This window comes from Chiloscyllium plagiosum, chromosome 29, assembly GCF_004010195.1.
Source record: "Chiloscyllium plagiosum isolate BGI_BamShark_2017 chromosome 29, ASM401019v2, whole genome shotgun sequence".
NCBI lineage: Eukaryota > Metazoa > Chordata > Chondrichthyes > Orectolobiformes > Hemiscylliidae > Chiloscyllium > Chiloscyllium plagiosum.
Window position 1 is genome coordinate 4811586 of NC_057738.1, and position 21871 is coordinate 4833456.

Sequence of the window (21871 nt, forward strand, 5' to 3'; positions counted from 1 at the left end):
TATGGGAGATCATGCCTCACAAATTTGTAGAGTTCTTTGATGAAGTGACCAGGGAGGTTGAAGGAGGCAGAACAGGTGACATAGTCTCTATGGATTTCAGCAAGGCCTTGCCAGCGCAGTGGTTGAGGTGAGTACATTAACATTTAAAAAGCATTTGGACAAATACATGGATAGGAAAGGTTTAGAAGGATATGGGCCAAGTGCAGGGAAATGGTGTTAGCGTGGATGGACATTTTGGTCGGCATGGACCAGTTTGGGCCAAAGGGCTTGTCTCCATGCTGTTGGTCTATACAATTCCATGAACTCAATTTTGTAACATCTGCAAACCTACTAACCATACCTCCTATGTTTACTCCAAATCATTTTTGTAAATGACAACATCTTTTACACACAAATCTGAAAATCCTATATCCTGGCAAGTTGCATTGGGAGTCCTGTCTCTCTCTCTCTCTCTCTCAATCCGGTCTTTGTGATTGCAACATTGTGATTCCACAAGCCAATGCTTGTGTTTAACTCAAGTCTTCCCTCTCATACTCCTGGCATTAAAATAGAGGTCATCTAGCGTCACCTTCCTCCCTTGAATCGCAACATGGTGGAATCTCTCTGTCCTGGTTACTTTACAGTATTATGCTGTTTTTCCATTGTACGAATGCTTGGTGTCCCCTCCCACTGCTGAACTAATTTAAATTCCTCCCAAAACACTAGCAACCCTACCCGCAAGGATATTGGTTCAGATAGGAATTAACAATTGTTTCAGTTCATCCATGTATTCTTTGAATATTGTGACTGCCTATGTACTGTCATTGCCAGCTTGACTTCATACCATCCATGTTTCCTTTATTTAGATTCAGGCTCAGTCTCAGAACCAACTACATACTCTTCTCTTTATTGAAGAATTCTATCTTATTGACCTTTTCCCAAGAGATCCCACACAGCTAGATTGCCAATTATTCATTCATCATTACATCAGTAATGATGAATGAATAATTATTGCCAATTATTCATTCATCATTACATCAGTCAAAGATGGCCTGTTCTCTAGCTGGTGCCTCTATGTTTTGATCCAGAAAACCATCCTGTACATACTCCAGGAACAACTCCTCCACAGTATTATTACCGATTTAATTTATCCAATCTATATACAGATTAAAGTCACTCATAATTATAGTTGTACCTTTATTACATTTCCTGTTTAATGTCTTCCCCAACATGGCATAAAAGAGTAAGGAAAAAAGTTATTGCTGTTATATTTGTATTTATTTAATATTTGTAGCCACCTGATGAAGGAGCAGCACTCTGAAAGCTTGTACTTCCAAATAAACCTGTTGGACTATAACCTGGTGTCGTGAGATTTTTAAACTTTCCCCAACATCACCACTAACAGTTTGAGTTCATACCATTATTCTTTTCTACCCCTTGGTGTTTCTAAGTTCTACCCCTCTTAATTTCCTCTTTAACTAATAATGTTCATTTTGTCTGATCTTCCTAAAAACTGAATACCCCTGGATATTCAGTTGCCATTCCTGTCACCCTGCAGCTATGGTATTGCAAATAGTCTGCACATTAAGACTTTAGGACCCATTTATAATATTCCTTAATCCCATTTGCATTATTTGCACTGAGGCTTCAATTCTCTGCCTATCACTGATTTTTCCCTATTCGGTCTTTTGTTTTTGCCCTTGTTTCTCTCTCTTCTGTCTCGTTACATACATTCCCATCCCTCTACCGGTTTAGTTTAAACCTTCTCCAAAGAACTAGGAGGTTCTCCCACCAGGGCATCAGATCCAGTCCCGTCCAGGTGCAATCAGCTTGTACTGGTCCTACCATCCCAGAACATGGTCCAATGTCCCAAGAATCTAAAATCACCCCCTCATACCATCTATCCAGTCATATATACATCTTATATATCCTGCTATCTTTACTCTGACTAGCACTTGTCACTGGTGGCAAGTCTGAGATCACTATCTTTGAGATCCTACTTTTTAACTTGATTTCTAACTCCTTACATTCTGCTTTTAGGACTGCATCCCTTTTTAAAAAAAAACTAATATAATTGGTACTGATGTGTACTACAACCACCATCCCTCTTCAGAATGTCTTGTAGCCTCACCAAGACATCCTTGATCCTAGCAACCGTGAGGCAATGTACCATCCTATTCAAGAAACATGGAGTGATGATGTTTTAATGTGATTTCTTAAGGAATTGCATTTATCCTGGTTGCACCTGGACAAGCCTGGAACTGATGCCCTGGTGGGAGGTTTTGCTAGTGTCATTGGAGGAGGAGTGCAAATCTGAAGAATCCAGGCAGCAATATTTCTGCCCTTTTTCAACTTGCTCACCGTTTCAGCATCCTTGCTCCAATATACTGTCATGTACATTCTGAAGCAGTCACTTCAGAATAAGTTGACAGAATGTGTCTCATTGCAAGAAAGTGACACCTGACGAAAATAAAGTTGACTTAGCTGAGATTAAGAACCAATAGTATTGGGACACTGCAATCTAACACAGAAAATCTACCTGGAACCAGTTTTTATACACTGTTCTCCTGGTTGCACCATCACTGAGTCCACTAGAAACAACCAAAGCAAACAAATTTGTTAAGAATATTTGTTGAAAAAGCCTTTACAATTAACCCAACTGTCAATCCAATGGTCAGCCCTGAAAGATTTGCATATTGGATACCGGTGACAACAAAGTCTGTCTCTGTAAGTAGCCCTACTGAAATATAACAGCAGCAATGTTTTCCTTCCTCTTTCATGCCATGGCAGGAGGATACAGGTAAGGTCAGCATTTGTTGACCATTCCCAGTTGTGTCAATGCTGTCATTACAGACACAGGAGTGACACCGGTCTCAGTAAATCTTTTTTTCTCAAGAATTTAGAGTTAACGTTTATTCTATAAGTTTCATGTTAAATGTAAATATGCACAAGTGTGCATCTTGTTAACATCCTGAAAGTTGAATGCTATGTCACAAAGACTAGTCTAACCTTAATGTTTGACAGTTAAATTGAAAATAAATTATTTAACTTTTGAAGGAGAGAGGTGTCATAATTTCACAACTACAATGTATAATAGCAGAAGTGTACCTCTCATGGACCTGGTCAAAGAGACGATGTTCCATATGGTCCTGAATGAGGTAAGTGTAGATCGTATAAGTAAAGGACTATAAGTAAAGTGACTTCTCCCAAAACAGAACTCAATTTCCAGCAAAATCTTTCTGTACTGAGTTATGAGCACTGGTGCCACATAAATAAAATAATTCAAGATGATCCTACTCCTTTTATTAGGAATGGCAATGGTTTATGAAACTGATGCTATTCTTAGTTCCATTACCTGTATTCGGCCACACATCCAACATGTTTCTTCATGGCTGTATCAGAGCTCATTCCATAGAACAGTTTCATCTTTTTACCATTCCTCTCGATGATTTCTCCAGCACACTGATCGTGTCCTGCGAACATTCCTCCTAGCATCACAAAATCAGCTCCAGCCCCTGAAATCAGTACAAGAGAGTGGCTCAATTACACAGTGGCTTTTAATACCAATTGAAATCCTGGAATTCTCCATCTACCCAACTAAGGGAGCACCATCTCCGCAATGACTTCCCACGTCAGGTAAGTTAGAGATGGCAATAAATATGGCCTTGCCAATGCTGCCCATATTCTGAGAGCAAATAAGTAAAATTACTCTCCTGAGCAGATTCCAGTCTCTTTCTGTTTGATTTGTGTTATTAAAAGTAAATAAAATCAAATGTGTGGCTGACTTAGAGTCCTTGCTGAATACTGAATCCTCTGCTGACCAAAGAAATGTTCTTTTAAAAAACATTACACTGGTCATTTTTCCATGTCCCTGGATAGAATTGTCGATTGCTTAATACTGTCACCAACTTTCCTCCTTCCACTGGTGTTTCACCAACTCTCTCCAGTACCCTGCCTGATAATAAGAGCTCTGTGAAAATGAATTTATTTGTCTTTCTGTGGTACAAAAAGAGTACTAAGGTGCTGTCACAATTTGCTCCTTAAAAGGTACTTTTTTTTGCATTAAGCTTTTATGTTTTCTTTGGAGCCTCTTGTAACACTTTTATTCAGATGCTAATTAGAACGATTTGTTTAATTTGCAATATCCATGATAATGGAGGATAAAAAAAATCTATTCCAAGTCCTGAGGTTTTGTACTGCAGCACCCTCCAGTGGCAACAGAAACCAAGTCCCTCCACACATCAAAATACAAGCACTTTGCTAACAACAAGCTATCTGCAACTTTGATACTTTACAACTCACTCTGGCAATAAAGAATCAGGTTTGGACATTAATTTTCTAATCTGTGTGATTTTAGAAATGCATCATTTTGTCTTCTCTTTGCTTGCAACAATTTAAAGTTATGTAGTTTCTTTAACATATCAAGATGACACAAGGTGTTTCACAATCAATGAATCACAATCACAATCCTGAAGAAGGGCTTATGCCCGAAACGTCGATTCTCCTGTTCCCTGGATGCTGCCTGACCTGCTGCGCTTTTCCAGCAACACATTTCCAGCTCTTTCACAATCAATACCAATTTAAAACAATATTGACATTGTTGAACTATAGAAGGCAACATCAGGGCAGATGACCATCAGTTTGGACTAGCATTGTTAGAATGAGAATGTCAGTGGCACAGCAATCCCTAATTGATGAGCCACCTTCCTGAATCATTGCAGACTAGACGATATCAAACTGTAGATACACCTTCTGTTAGGAATGGAGTTTCCAGATATTTTATGCAGTGAAGGAACAGTGATAGATTTAGAAGTTAGGTTGATGTGTAACCTGGAGGCAATGTTGCAGCTGTTGAAGCACCCTTGTATTTGCTGCCCTTAATTGTCCTTCTAGGTGTTGGAGTTCATTGGTTTGGAAAATGCTCGAGTGTTGTTGAAACTAGACTCATCAAGCTGAAAAGAGGGGAGAGACCAAGAAAGAGCCAAGAGGTTGATGGCGATTATTGTAGAGTTTAGAGCTAACGGAATTGAAAGTATAGCCATCAATGGTTGCACAATTAGAATGAATGGTATGGAAGAGGACGGATTTAGAGCAGCACAGATATTTTAAAGGCTTGCAGTGTTAGAGGAGGTTACAGAGATAAGGAGGTGTGAAACCATAAAGGAATTGGAAAATAAGTAGATGATATTAAGCTTAAGGAGTTATTAGACTGGGAACTAATGTATTTGAACAAGCAGAGTGGTGGTGGCTTAACAGTAATATGCCAAAAATTCAAGTGAGGTGGCAGAGCTGAGTATGGTGGCCATCACCAAGGAGAAGATTTGCACAAGCACTGTCTTAAATAAATTGCCATTCAGGAGTGCTTTAGATCAGAACTCAGGAATGCAAGAAATAGGAACAAAAACAGTTCATAGAAGGTGTTGAACCTGCTCCACCATTCAGTTGGATCTCAGGCATCATCTCCTCTTTCTTACACATTCTCCACACCTGTTGATTCCCTGAGACCAAACATCTGTCTACCGAGCGTTAAGTAAATTCAACAACGGAACATCCACAACCCTATGGAGAGAAAATTCAAGCTCATTCTTAGAGTGAAAAAAATCTCATCTCTGTCCCAATGACTGGCCCTTATCCTAACACTGTTCCAATTGGTCTAAATTCTGCTAACAGGAAGAAACTACCTTTGTAATTTATCTTGTCAGACCCCTTAAGAATCTTGTCTCTTTCAATGAGATTACTTTTCACTTCTCTAAACTCAAAAGATGTGAGCCCAAATTACTCAGCCTGTCATCATTAATTAACCGTCCCTGCCCAGAGTCCGCTTTAGTGAACATTCACTGTGGTGCTTTCAATGCAGCTATATCCCTCCTTAAAGTTATAGGCCAAAACTATACACAGTACTCAAAACTTCAAGATAATCACTGTATAGATGACAGTGCCAGCAGCAGATGAGCTGTGTCAAAATCATGACTGATGTAGTGAAACAAAGGACTGCAGATGCTGGAGATCTGAAACAAAAACAGAAATTGCTGACAAATTTCAGCCAGTCTGACAGCATCTGTGGGAAGAAAGAGGAGTTAATGTTTCTTCAGAGGAAGAAATCTGAAGAAGAATCACCGGACTCAAAACGTTAACTCTGCTTTCTCCCCACAGATACTGCCAGAGCTGCTGAGTTTAGTCAGCAATTTCTGTTTTTGCTTCATGAGTGGGAAACTGACTCAGTGGCTGGCGACAAAAATGTAGGGATGATGGGTAGGTTCTCAAATTGGCAAAACATGACCAACCTGTTCGCACAAGAATCTGCATTTAGGGCCTCAATTATTCACATTATTTATTAACAATTGGGATAATGGCATAGAAAGTCATCTATCCAAATTTGTTGATGACATAAACTTAGGTTAGCATTATAGACAATGTAGATGATTGCGTAAAATTACAAAGACATATTGACAGCCTAACTGAATGGGCAAAACGGTGGCAGATAGAATTCAACATAAGTGTGAGGTTATCCATTCTGGACCAACAAATGATAGAGCAGGATACTTTCTAGATGGTATGAAGTTAAATACAGCAAATGTCCACAGAGACTTTGAGATTCGGGTGCATGAATCTTTAAAATGTCATGAACAGGTGCAAAAAATAATCAAGGCAGCTAATGGAATTCTGGCCTGTGTACTGAGAGGACTGGAGCACAACAAAGCAAAGGTTATGCTGCATTTGTACAAAACCCTGGCTGGACCCCAGTCAGAGTACTGTGATCAGATCTGGGCACCATAACTTTGGATGGAGTAAAACGTAGGTTTACAAGATTGATACCTGGACTTCAGGAGTTAATTTATAAGGAAGATTATACAAATTAGGCACTATATTTCTCTAGAATTTAAAAAAGTTACGGTGTGATCAGATCAAAGTTTTCATGATATTAACAGAAAAGACAGAGTAAATAACAATAAACTATTTCTATTTCTAGAACGAGGGTGCATAGTCTGAGATTAAGGGCCGACTGTTCAGGAAAGATGTTAGGAAACACATCTATACACAAAGAGTGGTAGATGCTTGGAACTCTCATCCATAAATGATAGTGGATACTAGATCAGTTGTTAATTTAAAATGTGAGGTAGATAATTTTTTGTCAAGCAAACGTATTAAGGGATGCGGACCAAAGACAGTATTCGGGGATAGGACACAGATTAGGCATGATCTCATTGAATGGTGGAATGGGTTCAAAGGGCTGAATGGCCTACGTCTGTTCCTATGAATTAGAGTTGCACAATGTTGCAAAGGAGTTGATGGGGTGGACATGTACAGTCATAGACACGTACAGCACGAAAACAGACTATTCGGTCCAACTCATCCATGCTGACCAGATACCCTAAATTAATCTAATCCAACTTGCCAGCACTTGGGCCCACATCCCTCTAAACCCTTCCTATTCATATACCCATCCAGATGTCTTTCAAAATGTTGTAACTGTACCAGCCTCCACCACTTCGCTCATTCCATTCACACACCATACTCTGCGTGAAAAAGTTGCCCCTTAGGTCCCTTTTATATTTTACCCCTCTCATCCTGAACCTACACCCTCTAGTTCTGGACTCCCCCACCCCAGGGAAAAGGCCTTGACGTTTTACCCTATTCATGCCCCTCATGATTTTGTAAACCTCTATAAGGTCAACCCTCAGCCTCTGACACTCCAGAGAAAACAGCCCCAGCCTATTCAGCCTCTCCCTATAGCTCAAACCCTCCAGCTCTGGCAACATCCTTGTAAATCTCTTCTGAAACCTTTCAAGTTTCACAAAGTCGTTCCCATAGGACAGAGACCGGAATTGCACAGAATTTTCCAAAAGTGGCCTAACCAATGTCCTTTACAGCTGTAACATGACCTCCCAATCCCTATACTTGATGCACTGACCAATAAGGGAAACCATACCAAATGCCGCCTTCACTATCCTATCTACCTATAGCTCCACTTTCAAGGAACTATGAACCTGCACTCCAAGGTCTCTTTGTTCAACAACACTCCCCAGGACCTTACCAATAAGTGCATAAGATCTGCCCTGATTTGCCTTTCCAAAATGCAGCACGTCACATTTATCTAAATTAAACTCCATCTGCCACTCCTCAGCCCACTGACCCATCTGATCAAGATCCCATTGTAATCTGAGGTAACCTCCTTGGCTGTCCACTACACCTCCAATTTTGGTGTCATCTGCAAACTTACTAACCATACCTCCTATGTTCACATCCAAATCATTTATATAAATGATGAAAAGCAGTGGACCCAGCACCAATCCTTGTGACACCACTGATCACAGGCCTCCAGTCTGAAAGGCAACCCTCCACCACCACCACCCTCTGTCTTCTACCATTTGAGCTAGTTCTGTATCCAAATGGCTAGGTCTCCCTGTATTCCACGTGATCTAACCTTGCTAACCAGTCTACCATGGGGAACCTTGTCGAATGCTTACTGAAGTCCATATAATTCACGTCCACCGCTCTGCCCTCATCAATCCTCTTTGTTACTTCTTCAAAAATCTCAAGTTAGTCCTTTCTCGTTTCTTCCAGATTTGAGATTTTATCCGAAAATAAACTATGCTTTTGACTGACTTCTCCAGATCTGATATAGAAAAGAGGGTGCTTAATGCCAAGAGCACTCTCAATCATTTGTTTTGGGAGGGGGGGTGGTGGTCCCTCAGATGATATTGAGTGATTTATGTGAGGTCTGGGGGAGAGTGTTAGGAGTTGACATCTCTTGAGGCACGGGAGGATATCTGTGAGAATATGAAAAAGATTTCAATTTGTAATAGAACCCATGCCATGCAATTGAAGATTCTTCATAGACAGTCTGGGCCAGATGTACCCTATCAAAATTTGAGGTGGGAGTATCTTCAATGTGTCTCAAGTGCAAAATAAGTACTGGTACTCTCACTCGTTGTCTGTGGTCCTGCCACAGGCTTTGTACTGGAATGGTGTGGCAGGAGTAACACAGACAGTCTTGGGGATCGAAGTGAAGATGGATTCTCTTCTCCTGGGTCTGCCCAGTTTATCTTCTTTTATATAGAGTCATAGAGATGTACAGCATGGAAACAGACCCTTCGGTCCAACCCGTCCATGCCGACCAGATATCCCAACCCAGAAAACTTTTTAATATTCTTTCTTTTGTGCGAGGAAAGCCATTTTGATATGCTGGATGTCTGAAAACCGCCGGGTCTGTCAGGTTGGTGTAAGCTAATCATGGAACATATTCCCCTGGACTTCCTCACAAATATGGTGCACCAAAAAACTGAAAATCTTTATAAGACATGGCAGCCCTTTTTGGGTGACCTAGAAACAGATTTGTCTGCCACTTTGATGAAGGCCTTTGTATAGCCATGATGGTTTGGTTTAGCAAATTTGGCGTTCTGACAGGAAGAATTTCAAATAGATGCAGGTGTCGAAGGTCAGGAACTATTGTTTCATGGCAGTGAGCACTTATTTATTACTTTGACTGATTTATCTTGTACACAAGTATAGTTTTGTTCTGTTTGTGTTATTCTTTATTTTTGTTTTTTCATACAGTAGTTATGATTTTGTAATTTAATAAAAAGATTTTTTTCAAAAAAAATAGTTTTTAAAAACTCAATCAAGTTTGTGAGACATGATTTCCTACGCACAAAGCCATGTTGACTATCCCTAAATCAGACCTTGCCTTGTCCCTCAGAATTCCCTCCAACAACTTGCCCACCACTGATGTTAGGCTCACCAGCCTACAGTTACCTGGCTTGTCCTTTCCACCTTTCTTAAATAGTGGCATGACATTAGCCAACCTCCAGTCTTCTGGCACCTCACCTGAAACTATCAATGATACAAATATCTGAGCAAGGTGTCCAACAATCACTTCCCTAGTTTCCCAGAGTTCGAGGGTACACCTGATCAGGTCCTGGGGATTTATCCACCTTTATGCATTTTAAGATATCCAACACCGCCTCCTCTGTAATTTGGACATTTTTCAAGATGTTACCATCTATTTCCCCACATTCTATATCCTCCATGTCCTTCTCCATGTACACTGATGTAAAATACTCGTTTAGTACTCCCCCATCTCCCACAGCTCCACACAGGCTGCCTTGTTGATCTTTGAGGGGCCCTATTCTCTCCCTAGTTACCCTTCTGTCCTTAATGTATTCATAAAAACCCTTTGGATTCTCTTTAACCCTATTTGTCCAAGCTATCTCATGTCCCCTTTTTGGTCTCCTGATTTCCCTCTTAAGTATACTCCTACTGCCTTTATATTCTTCTTAGGATTCACTTGATCTATCCTGTTTATACCTGACATATGCTTCTTTTTTTTTCTTAACCAAAACCTCTGTCCCTCGCTCTTTTTTCCCGTCACCCAGTAATTAACAACTCTCTGTAATTCAAAACTCACTCAACCAAGTCAGGGCTGCAAGGGTTAACTGCGGTGTTAGTATCTGTCAGAAAAGTCTCATTTCAATTGAAGCATTGCATGTTTTTCCCTAAATATTTGTTTTCTTGTCAGGGATTATATATATTCTCAATTTTACTGTTTTAATAAGATCAGTTTCCTTTGCCTTGGAAGCATCTGCCTCGTGTTTTTTTACCACACCACATCTCACTATGTAAGCCCAGTGTCAGGACCAGGGAGCTGTTTTACAATAAACAGACCAGCACTCCCTACACTAATCTGTAATGTTATCCCTTATGAAAAATGCCACTCCCCCTCCTCTCTTGCCTCATTTCGATCCTTCCTGTAGCATTTGTATCCTGGAACATTAACCTGCCAGTCCTGTCCATCCCTGAGCCATGTCTCTGTAACTGCTATTATATTGCAGTCCAATATTCCTAACCATGCCCTGAATTCATCTGCCTTCCCTGTTAGGCCTCTTGCATTGAAATAAGTGCAGTTTAATTTATCAGTCCTACCTTGTTCTCTGCTTTGTTCCTGCTTGCCCAACGGTTGGACTTGCTCCTTTTCCCAACTATACCAGTTTCAGACTGACCTCTTTCCTCACTATCTCCCTGGGTCCCACCAGCCCACTTTACTAGTTTATATGTTAGGGTTATAAACAGTGTGACTCAGCTTCAAATAGTTCCCAGGAATGGAAATGGTAGCCAAGCAAGGCTATTAATTATAGAATCATTTTCATTTCAGCATCCACCATGTACTTGTGCTGGTGTCACATGGGTTCCATCTGTTCTGACCCCTACTTTGTTTCCTCATGTTTTTCAATCTGCTTCTTTTATAAGTGTTTAATTCCCATGGTTGGCTTCAAGGGCCAGTTCCAGTCATTTTCTTTCTGCCTTATATTACCAAACCACTGACTGGGAATAGCTTTTCACTATCTCCCCAAGCAAGCACATTCAATACATTTATTAAAGTGCTCATTAACCATCACTGCTAATGTTTACTGTCTCATTATAATTATTGGTTTATCCCGGTACCACATTTAATCAACACTGGACCTTTTATATGTCTATAATACCTTCTCTGTATTGAAGGATGGAAAGCCACATATTATAATCCAACCGTGATCTAATTAGTGTTTCAGGAGAAGTGACTAACTTTTATATTTTGTCTACCTGCATTTTTTAAAAATTCATTTGTGGGACATGGGCATCACTGGCCGGCCAGCATTTATTTCCCATCCCTAGTTGCCTTTGAGAAGGTGGTGGTTAGCTGCCTTCTCAAATCACTGCAGTGCACATGTCCTTTAGAGAGGGGGATTCCAGCACTTTGATCCAGCGGCACGGAGGGAAGTGTGATATATTTGAAGTCAGGATGGTGAGTGGCTTGGAGGGGAACTTGTAGGTGGGGGTGTTCTCATGTATTTCCTGCTCTTGTCCTTCTGGATTGAAGTGGTCAGTGATTTGGAAGGTTCTGTTTAAGGAATTTAGATGAACTTTTACAGTATTCTTATAGTTAGTACACACTGTTGCTACTGAGCATCAGCGGTGGAGGGAATAGATGCTTGTGGTTGTAGTGCTAATCAGGCTGGCTGCTTTGGGCTGGAGGATGTCAGCTTCTTGAAAGTTGTTGGAGCTGCACCTATCCAGACAAGTGTGGTGTATTCCATCACAGTCCTGCTTGACATCATGTAGAGTGAACCAAATTGGCTGGAGACTCGTATTTGTGATGCTGAGGACCACTGGGTGAGGCCAAGGTGGCTCATCAACTTGGCACTTCTGGCTGAAGATTGCTGTGAATGCTTTAGCTTTACCTTTACAATGATGTGTCGGGCTCTTCCATATTGAGAATATTTGTGGAGTTTCCTCAAGTGAGTGGTTTAATTGTCCACAGCCATTCACAACCAGATGTGGCAGGACTGCAGAGCTTAGATCTGATACATTGGATGTGACATTGCTTAGCCCCATCTACCACTTGCATACGCTATTTGGCACCAAGTAGTCCCTTTTGGTAGCTTCAACAGGTTGATATCTCATTTTTAGATACCCTCGTATACCATCTTGTATTCTCCATTCAACCAGGCTTGAACTCCTGGTTTGATAGTCATGGTTGAGTGGGGAATATGCCAGGCCATGAGGTTGCAGGTTTTGTTGGAATTCAATTCTGCTGCTGTTAATGGCCCACAGCACCTCATGGATGCAGAGTTTCGAGTGGCTAGATCTTTTCAAAGTACAGTAATAGTACCACATTCCACAATGGAGGTTATTGTCATGCTCCCTAATTTGAATTCTTCATGAATTGATAGTGTCCATATTCAAATTATTTAGACATTTGAGGAACAAAGAGAAGACCTAACGTTGAATTAGAGACTACACTGTGTCAATTATTCAACCCTACAGCCACTCTTATAGCCTCAACACTACTTTTAATCTTTCCACTAAGATTTAGAAATTGTATCAATGGTTTCTGTTCTATCAGTCAGTAGATATTTCTGAGCTCGTCATTGTTGGTGTTCTTTTTATGGAGAGGAGAAAATGAAATTTAAGGGAAAGCTAGATCATTACATGAAAGGAGAAAAAAATAGAGTTATATTAATAGAGTTAGATGAATTAGGGAGGTAGGGCCCTAAATAATGGATTTAAATACCAGTGTAGATCAGTTGGACCCAAAAGCCTATAGGTTAAAATGTTTCTATACTACACTATTAATGTTTTCCAATGTAACAAACTGGTTTTGTCCTTCCATTATTGGAACTAATTAACTGATCATTGCAATCTGCCAAATTATCAATATTGATAGTAAGTCCTCCTTTATGTTCCCTTCTATTCACTTACTATATAAAAATCAAATACAACAGACAGAACAATTCCTCATACAAATATATTCTTGTAAGTATGCTAAAGGCATGACTTGAATACTTACCAAAGGCTTTGGCAACATCGCCTGGGCAACTGCAGCCACCATCCTTCAGAAAATGGGAAAAAATTGGCACATCAGAATCAGCAAGAAAAAAAATCTGAACATCACTGAAGATGCAAATTAATCTATCACAGACAAATCTGAAATAAGCGGTTTTGCCAAAATTGTGAATACACATTAAAGAGAAAATAATGGTTTTTGATTTGGAGACACCGGTGTTGGATTGGGGTGTACAAAGTTAAAAATCACAACACCAGATTATAGTCCAACAGGTTTATTTGGAAGCACTATTTTTCAGAGCGCTGCTCCTTCATCAGGTGATTATGGAGAATAAGATTGTAAGACACAGAATTTATAGCAAAAGTTTACAGTGTGATGTAACTGAAATTATATATTGAAAAAGACCTGGATTGTTTGTTCCTAGCCTCTGACCTGCTCTTGTAACCACAGTACTTACACCAGTCCAGTTCAGTTTCTGATGAATGGTAACTCCCAGAATAGTGATATTGGGGGGAATTCAGTGATGATAATGCCACTGAATGTTAAGGACTGCTGGTTAGACTCTCTCTTCTCAGAGATAGTCATTGCCTGACACTTGTGTGGTGTAAATGTTACTTGCCATTTATCAGCCCAAACCTGTATACTGTCCAGGTCTTGCTGCATTTGGGCATTAAAGCATCTTGATAAAGTATACTTGATAAATAAAGTATTTGACAAGTTATGAATATTGCTGAGTATTGTGCAGTCATCAGGAAACATCCCCACTTTTGGTCTTACAGTGCAGGCAAGGTCATTGATGAAGCAGCTGAAAATAATTGGGCCGAGATTCTAACCTGAGGAACTCTTACAGAGATGTCATGGAGTTGAGATGACTGACCTCCAACAACCACATCCATTTTCCTTTGTGTCAAGTGGAGTGTGTTCCCCTGATTCCCATTGATACCAGATCTGCTAGGGCTCCTTGATGTCACACTCAAATCAAATATGGCCTTGATGTCAAGGATCGTTACACTCACCTCACTTTGAAATTCAGCTTTTTCATCCATATTTGAACAAAGGTTGTAATAAGGTCAGGAGCTAAGTGGCCATGGAAAAACCAAACTAAGCATCAGTGAGCAGATTATTGCTAGCAAGGGATGTTTATTGGCACTGTGGATGATGCCTTCATCACTTTATTGACAATTTAAGAGTAGATTGATGGGGCAGTAGTTATCTGGATTTGGTTTGTCCTTTTCTTTTGGGTACAGGACATACCTGGGCAATTATCCACATTGTTGGATAGATTCCAGTACTGTAGCTGTACTGGAACAGCTTGGCTAGGAATGCAGCAAATTCTGGAGCATGTGTCTTCAGTTCCATTGCTGGATTATTGTCAGGGCCCATAGCCTTTGCATTATCCAGTACTTTCAGCTATTTCTTAACATCAAATGGATGTATTTGAATTGGCTAAAGACTGGTATCTATGATTCTGAGAATCCCAGGATGATGCTGAGAAGAATTATCCACTTGGTGCTTCTGGCTGAAGACAGTTGGGAATGCTTAGCTTTATCTTTTTCACTGATGTGTTGGGGTCCCCCATTATAGAGGAACGGAATGTTTATGGAGCCTTATCCTCCACTGAGTTATAGAATCATACAGTAAAGAGATCCTTTTACCCAAGTCTATACCCCCAACTATATATTACTATATACACACGAGTCCCATGGTCCTGCATTAGGCCCACAGCCTTGAATGTTATGTCACTTTAAGTTGTGAGGGTTCCCACCTCAACTATATTCCCAGACAGTGCATTCCAGGCCTCACCACCTCGGAGTGAAAATGTTTTTCCTCAAATCCCCTCTAAGCCACCTGCCTATCACTTTAAAAGTATACCCCCTTCTTACTGACCCTTCAAATAAGGGGAACAGCTGCTTTCTATTCATCCTGTCCATGCGCCTCAATTTTATACACCATCAGGTCACCTCCACCCTCCAATCTTCTCCACTTGAAAGAAAATAACCTGAGCTTACCCAGACTCTCTATTCAGAGCTGAAAAGTTCCATTCCAGACAAAGGTGTGATGACCAGAACTGCAAACAGTACTCCTGCTGTGACCTCACCAAAGTTCTGCACAGCTCCAACATGTCTTCCTGCTCTTATAATCTTATAAGAGAGTGTGATGCTGGAAAAGCACAGCCGGTCAGGTAGCATCCGAGGAGCAGGAGAATCAACGTTTCGGGCATAAGCTGACCTCCAAAATCTACAGTCCTCACTTTCTCCTTATAATCTACGCCACAACTGATAAAGGCAAGTGTCCACATGCCTTCTTACCTACACTATTAACCTGTGCTGCCATCCTCAGGAATCTGTGGACAAGCATCCCAAGATCCCTCTGTTCCTCTGAGCCTCCTAGTGTCTTGCCATTCATCGAGTACTCCCTTGATCCTTTTTCCAAAGTGCATCACCTCACATTTATCAGAGTTAAATTCTAGCTTCCACTCATCTGCCAATAGGAATAATCAGTTCATATCCCTTGTAACCTTAAAAGTTTCCTCCTGTCAACTACTCATCCAATCTTTGTTATCTGCAACTTACTTATCATCCCTGCTCTCCTCCACATTCTAATCTACATCACTAATAATAAGAGACCGAGCACTGATCTCTGTGCTATGACACTGCATTACGGGAGGCAACCGCCTAATGATATCATCACTAGACTGTTAACCCAGAGACCCAGTAACATTCTGCTCATCCTCATTCAAACCCTGCCATCACAGATGGTGTAATTTGAATTCAATGAAAAAAACCCTGCAATTAAGAATCTAATAATCATCAGGAATCTGTCGTTGATTGAAGGAGAAACCCATCTGGTTCACTAATGTCTTTTAGGGAAGGTAACCACCATTGTTTCCTGGTCTTGCCCACATGTGACTCCAGACCCACTGCAGTGTGGTTGACTCTTAACTGCCATCCCCGCAATTAGGGATAGGCAATAAATGCTGGCCCAGCCAGCAATGAGAAACCAGCTCCAGTCACACAAAAAGCCTTTTGCCACTGCCTGCCTCCTGTTGCCACGCCAGTTTGGATCTAATTTGCCATGCTACCCTGGATCCCATAAGTTTTTACCTTCTTTATCAGTTTCTCTTATGGGACCTTGTTAAAGGCCTTTCTGAAATCAAATAAACTACCTCAACTGTCTCACCCTCATCCAAACACTTCCTCACTACCTCAGAAAATGCCATTAGCTTCTTTAGGTATGACTATCTCTGATCAAACCTTGCCTTTTTAAATGGAGATTAATTTTCTCCTTCATTTTTTTCCACTGCTATCAGACTCACTGGTCTATAGCTCCCTGGTCTATCTCTACCACCTTTCTTGTAAAGTAGAATTATATTAACTGTGCTCATGTGCTCTGGCATTCCCCTGCGGCCAGAGAGGATTCGAAAATTTGGGTTAGGTCCCCTATAATTTCCTCCCTCATCTCCCACAGCAGCCTGGGATACAACTCACTCAGTCATGAGGATTTGTCATAGAGTCATACAGCATGGAAGCAGACCCTTCAGCCAACCAGTTCATGCTGAACATAATCCCAAACTAAACTAGTCCTACCTACCTGCTCCTGGCCCATATCCTCCAAACTTTTCCTATTCATGGACCTATCCAAGTGTCTTTTAAACATTATAATTGTACCCTCATCCACCACTTCCTCAGGAAGTTCATTCCACTTGCAAACCACCCTCTGTGTTAAAAGAAAATTGCCTCTCATGTCTTTTTTAAAATCTCTTTCCCCTCGCCTTAAAAATATGAAATCCCTCATCCTAGGGAAAAGACAACCAGCATGAATTGTATCTATACCTCTCATTATTTTATAAATTTCAATCTCCAACCCTCCAGTGAAATAAGTCCCAATCAAAACTTGTGGTGCTGGAAAAGCACAGCCAGTCAGGCAGCATCTTCATCAGGAGTCGAGCTTATGCTCGAAATGTCGACTCTCCTGCTCCTCAGATGCTGCCTGACCGGCTGTGCTTTTCCAGCACCACACTTTTCACCTTTGATATCCAGCATCTATAGTCCTCACTTTCTCCTGAAATAAGTCCCAGCCTATCCAGCCTTCCTTTATAACTCAAACCTTCCATACCTGGCAACATCATTGAACATAGAATATAGAACATTACAGCACAATACAGGCCCTTCGGCCCTCAATGTTGCGCTGACTTGTGGAACCAATCTGAAGCCCATCTAACCTACACTATTCCATTTTCATCCATATGTTTATCCAATGATCATTTAAATGCCCTTAAAGTTGACGAGTCTAGTACTGTTGCAGGCAAGGTATTCCATGTCCCTACCACTTTCTGACATATGTCCTATACCTATCACCCTGAATTTAAAGCTGTATCCCCTTGTGCTAGCCACCCAAGAAAAAAGGCTCTCACTATCCACCCTATCTGATCATCTCTATTAAGTCACCTCTCAAGCTATTCAATACTCCAAGTGCGGCCACGCCAATGTTTTGTACAGCTGCTACATGACCTTATGGCTCCAAAATTCAATCCCTCTACCAATGAAAGCTAACATACCATACACCTTCTTACCATTCCTGAAGAAGGGCTTATGCCCGAAACGTCGATTCTCCTGTTCCTTGGATGCTGCCTGACCTGATGCGCTTTTCCAGCAAAACATTTTCAGCTCTGATCTCCAGCATCTGCAGCCCTCACTTTCTCCACCTTCTTAACAACCCTATCAACCTGGGTGGCAACTTTCAGGGATCGATGCACATGGACACAGATCTCTCTGCTCATCCACACTACCAAAATCTTACTGTTAGCCCAGTACTCTCTATTCCTGTTGCTCCTTCCAAAGTGAATCACCTCACACTTTTCTGCATTAAACTCCATTTGCCACCTCTCAGCCCAGCTCTGCAGCTTATCTATGTCCCTCTGAAACCGGCAACATTCTTCCACACTGTCCACAACTCCAATGACCTTCGTGTCATCCACAAATTTACTAACCCATCCTTCCAGGTCATTTTTCTAAATTACAAACAGCAGTGGACCCAAAACAGATCCTTTGTGATACACCAACAGTAACTAAACTTCAGGATGAATATTTCCCATCAACCACCACCCTCTATTTTCTGACAACTAGCCAATTTCTGATCCAGACTGCTAAATCACCCTCAATCCCATGCCTCCATATTTCATGCAATAGCCTACCATGGGGAACCTTATCAAATGCTTTACTGAAATCCATATACACCATATCAACCGCTTTACCCTCATCCAACTGTTTGGTCACCTTCTCAAAGAACTCTATTAGGTTTGTGAGGCACCCACCTACCCTTCACAAAACCACAATGACTATCCCTAATCAAATTTTTCCTTTCTAGATTATAAATCCTATCTCGTATAATCCTTTCCAACACTTTCCACAACCAAAGTAAGGCTCACCGACTATACAGAGGAACCTAGATTATCCAAATATCGATTATCTGAATTTCGGATTATCCGAAGATCTCAAGGTCCCGCTAAAAAAATTCCATCAAAGAGGTATTCGATTTACCTGGACTGAAGAACATGTGAAAATACTGGCAAAAACAAAGAAACACAAGCAACACAACCATCAGCGACTGGATTTTTTTAAGGTAAGTTTTAGTTACACACAGCCCTTTGCAAGAGTAAGTGTTTTACAGTATTGCTGTCACTTTACTGGGACGTTCATGAAAAACAAGGCAGAGAAAGTAAACCTACGCATGAGGTGGTGCTTCTGTCTTTCTATCGTGACACTGAGTTCCCAGAAACTGACAAATGCTCTTGCGATCGTAGAAGTTATTCGGAACCTTGTTTAATGCTGGGATTTCATACACAGTACAGTATTTATGCGACTTGCAGATGTAAAGACTAGTTTGTTTAAATAGAAGACTCATTAAAATTATAGATTTAAACAAATTCCCGAGTAGAGCACAGTAGAGTTTGATCAATATGGCTTTCCTTGTTTAAGATAATATCGATTATCTGAATAATCAATTATCTAAATGAAATAGAGTCTGCCCTTCTCATTTGGATAATTGAGGTTCCTCTGTAATTACCAGAGTTGTCTCCACTCCCCTTCTTGAACAAGGGGACGTTTCCTATCCTCCAGTCTTCTAGCACTATTCCTGCAGACAATCATGACAAAGATCAAAGCCAAAGGCTGTGCAAGCTCCTCCCTACTTCCCAGAGAATCCTAGGATAAATCCCATCTGGTGCAGGGGACTTATCTATTTTCACACTTTCCAGAATTTCTAACAGCTCCATCCCGTCTAGTCTAGTACCTCAGTATTCTCCTCAATAACATTGCCTTTTTCCTGTGTGAAAACTGACAAAAAATATTCATTTAGCACCTCTCCTATCTCCTCAGACTGCATGCAGAACTTCCCATTACTGTCCTTGACTGGCCCTAATCTTACTCTAGTCATTCTCTTATTCCTGACATACCTATAGAAAACTTCAGGGTTTTCTTGGTAAATCTCTTCTGTATCCTCTCCAGCTTGATAATATCCTTTCTATAAACTGGACGACCAGAAATGGACATAGTATTTCAGAAGAGACTTCATGAATGTCCTGTACAACCTCAATGTTACTTCCCAACTCCTATATTCAAAGGACTGAGAAATGAAGGCAAGCGTGCCAAACACCTTGTTAACCACCCTGTCTATGTGACCAAACTTCAAAGAATTATGTACCTGCACCGCTAGATCCCTCTGTTCTATAACACTACCATTAACAAGCCCTTGTCCAGTTTTAAATCTGCCAAACCCTCCAATAACTCCTTGCTGCTATTATATCAATCTGTTCAACACTCCATCTTCTCAAATTCTGAACTTACCTCCTCCTTCTCCAGAGTAAAGACAGATGTGAAGTACTCATTTAACCTGTACTAATGTCCTCCAGCTTCACACACGGACTGTCCCCTTGGTTTCTAATAGGTTCTTCTCACTCCTTGGTTATTCTCTTCCTTGTATGACTTGTAGAATAGCTTGGGATTGTCCCTAATCTTGCTACCAGTGTTTTCTCATTCCCTCTCACTGCTCTAATTGCTTTCTTGAGATCCCCCAGCATTTGCTATACTTCTCTAAGTACCTTTTATACGTCTTTCTTTTTCTTTTTATCCAGGCCTGAAAGTTCCTAGATATCCATGATTCTCTTAGTTTGTTGCTCCTACATTTCACCCTAAAGGGAAAATGATGAATTGTTACTCCCCCAGTAACTTTTTGAATGACTCAAGGGTTTACTGTAGATTTACCCTCCAGTAGCTGTTCTCAGTATTTTTGCCAGACCTTGCCTTATTTTAATAAAATCTGCCTCATCCCAAACCAATACCCTTTTTGGCAGACCATCTTTCTCTTTTTTCCACAACAACTTTAAAACGTATTGTGTTGTGGTAACTATCTGGAGGTTAAGAGTCTAATGATGACCATGGAACCATTGTTGATTTTTGGAAAAACCCATCTGGCTCAAGATTGTCCTTTAGGTGAGGAATCTTCCATCCTTACCTAATCTGACCTACATTTGACTCCAGACCCACTGGATGTGAGTGACTCTTAACTGCTGTCTTGGTAATAAATGCAGGCCTAGCCAGTAAAGCCCACATCCATTATCAAAAAAGGGTTGTTATATTTCAGAAAAACATACAAATAATAAGGTAATAATAGGACATATCAACTTCCCAATATTAACTGGGATGGATAAAGTGTGAAAGGCTTAAATGGGAATTCTAAAGATATTCAGGAGAGTATTTTAAGCAAGGACTTAAAGTGTTACAAATGATGGAACAGTACCCATGCTTTATGGAAGGCAACATAGGAGATTTCAGGGGATTTGACATTGATTTTCAAGTCCTCTATGGACACAGGTGAGGTGCCAGAGGACTGGATGACAGCTGTATGGAACCATTATTCAAGAAATGTGGTAGGGATATACCAGGGAACTATAGCTCTGTGGATCTAACATCTGTGGAAAGGAATCTAGTGGAAAAAAGTATGAGAAATAGAATTAATTTCCACGTGGAGAGGCAAGGATAATTAGCATAGCTTTGTTTGATTTGATTTAATTTATTACTTATCACGTGTGCCAAGGTATAGTGAAAAATGTTGTCTTACATGCTTTACAGGCAGATCATACGTAAAAGTACATCAGGATAACAGATCAGACTGCAGGATAAAATTTGATGCGAGGCAATTTAGCGAATTGGATCCAAAGTTGTTTAAGTGGCAGGCGACAGAATAGGGTTCAAGGTTGTTTTTGTGACTTGAAGCCAGTGTCCAGCGACATACCACAGGGAAGTTAAGAAGCATATAAAGTCAAAAGAGAAAAAGTATAACATAGCAAAGATGAGTGGGAAAACGGAGGACTGGGAAGCTTTTAAAGAACAACAGAGGATTACTAAGAAGGAAAAATGCAGAGAAAAAATGAGGTATGAAGGTAAACTGGCCAAAAATATAAAGGAGGATAGTAAAAGCTTTTTTAGGTATGTGAAATGGAAAAAAATGGTTAAGACTAAAATTGGGCCCTTGAAGACAGAAACAGGGGAATATATTACAGGGAACAAA

General features: G+C 40.6%; 1 protein-coding gene across 1 annotated transcript in view; it reads right to left on the reverse strand.

Moving 5' to 3' along the window:
- Positions 1-21871, reverse strand: part of LOC122564340 (GMP reductase 1) — a 112030-nt gene that overhangs the window by 22741 nt on the left and 67418 nt on the right. Inside the window, exons 7-8 of the mRNA XM_043719073.1 lie at positions 13307-13349; positions 3335-3494 (exon numbers count right to left, since the gene is read on the reverse strand). Coding sequence (XP_043575008.1) covers positions 3335-3494; positions 13307-13349 — 203 coding nt within the window. The remainder of the gene's footprint in view (positions 1-3334; positions 3495-13306; positions 13350-21871) is intronic.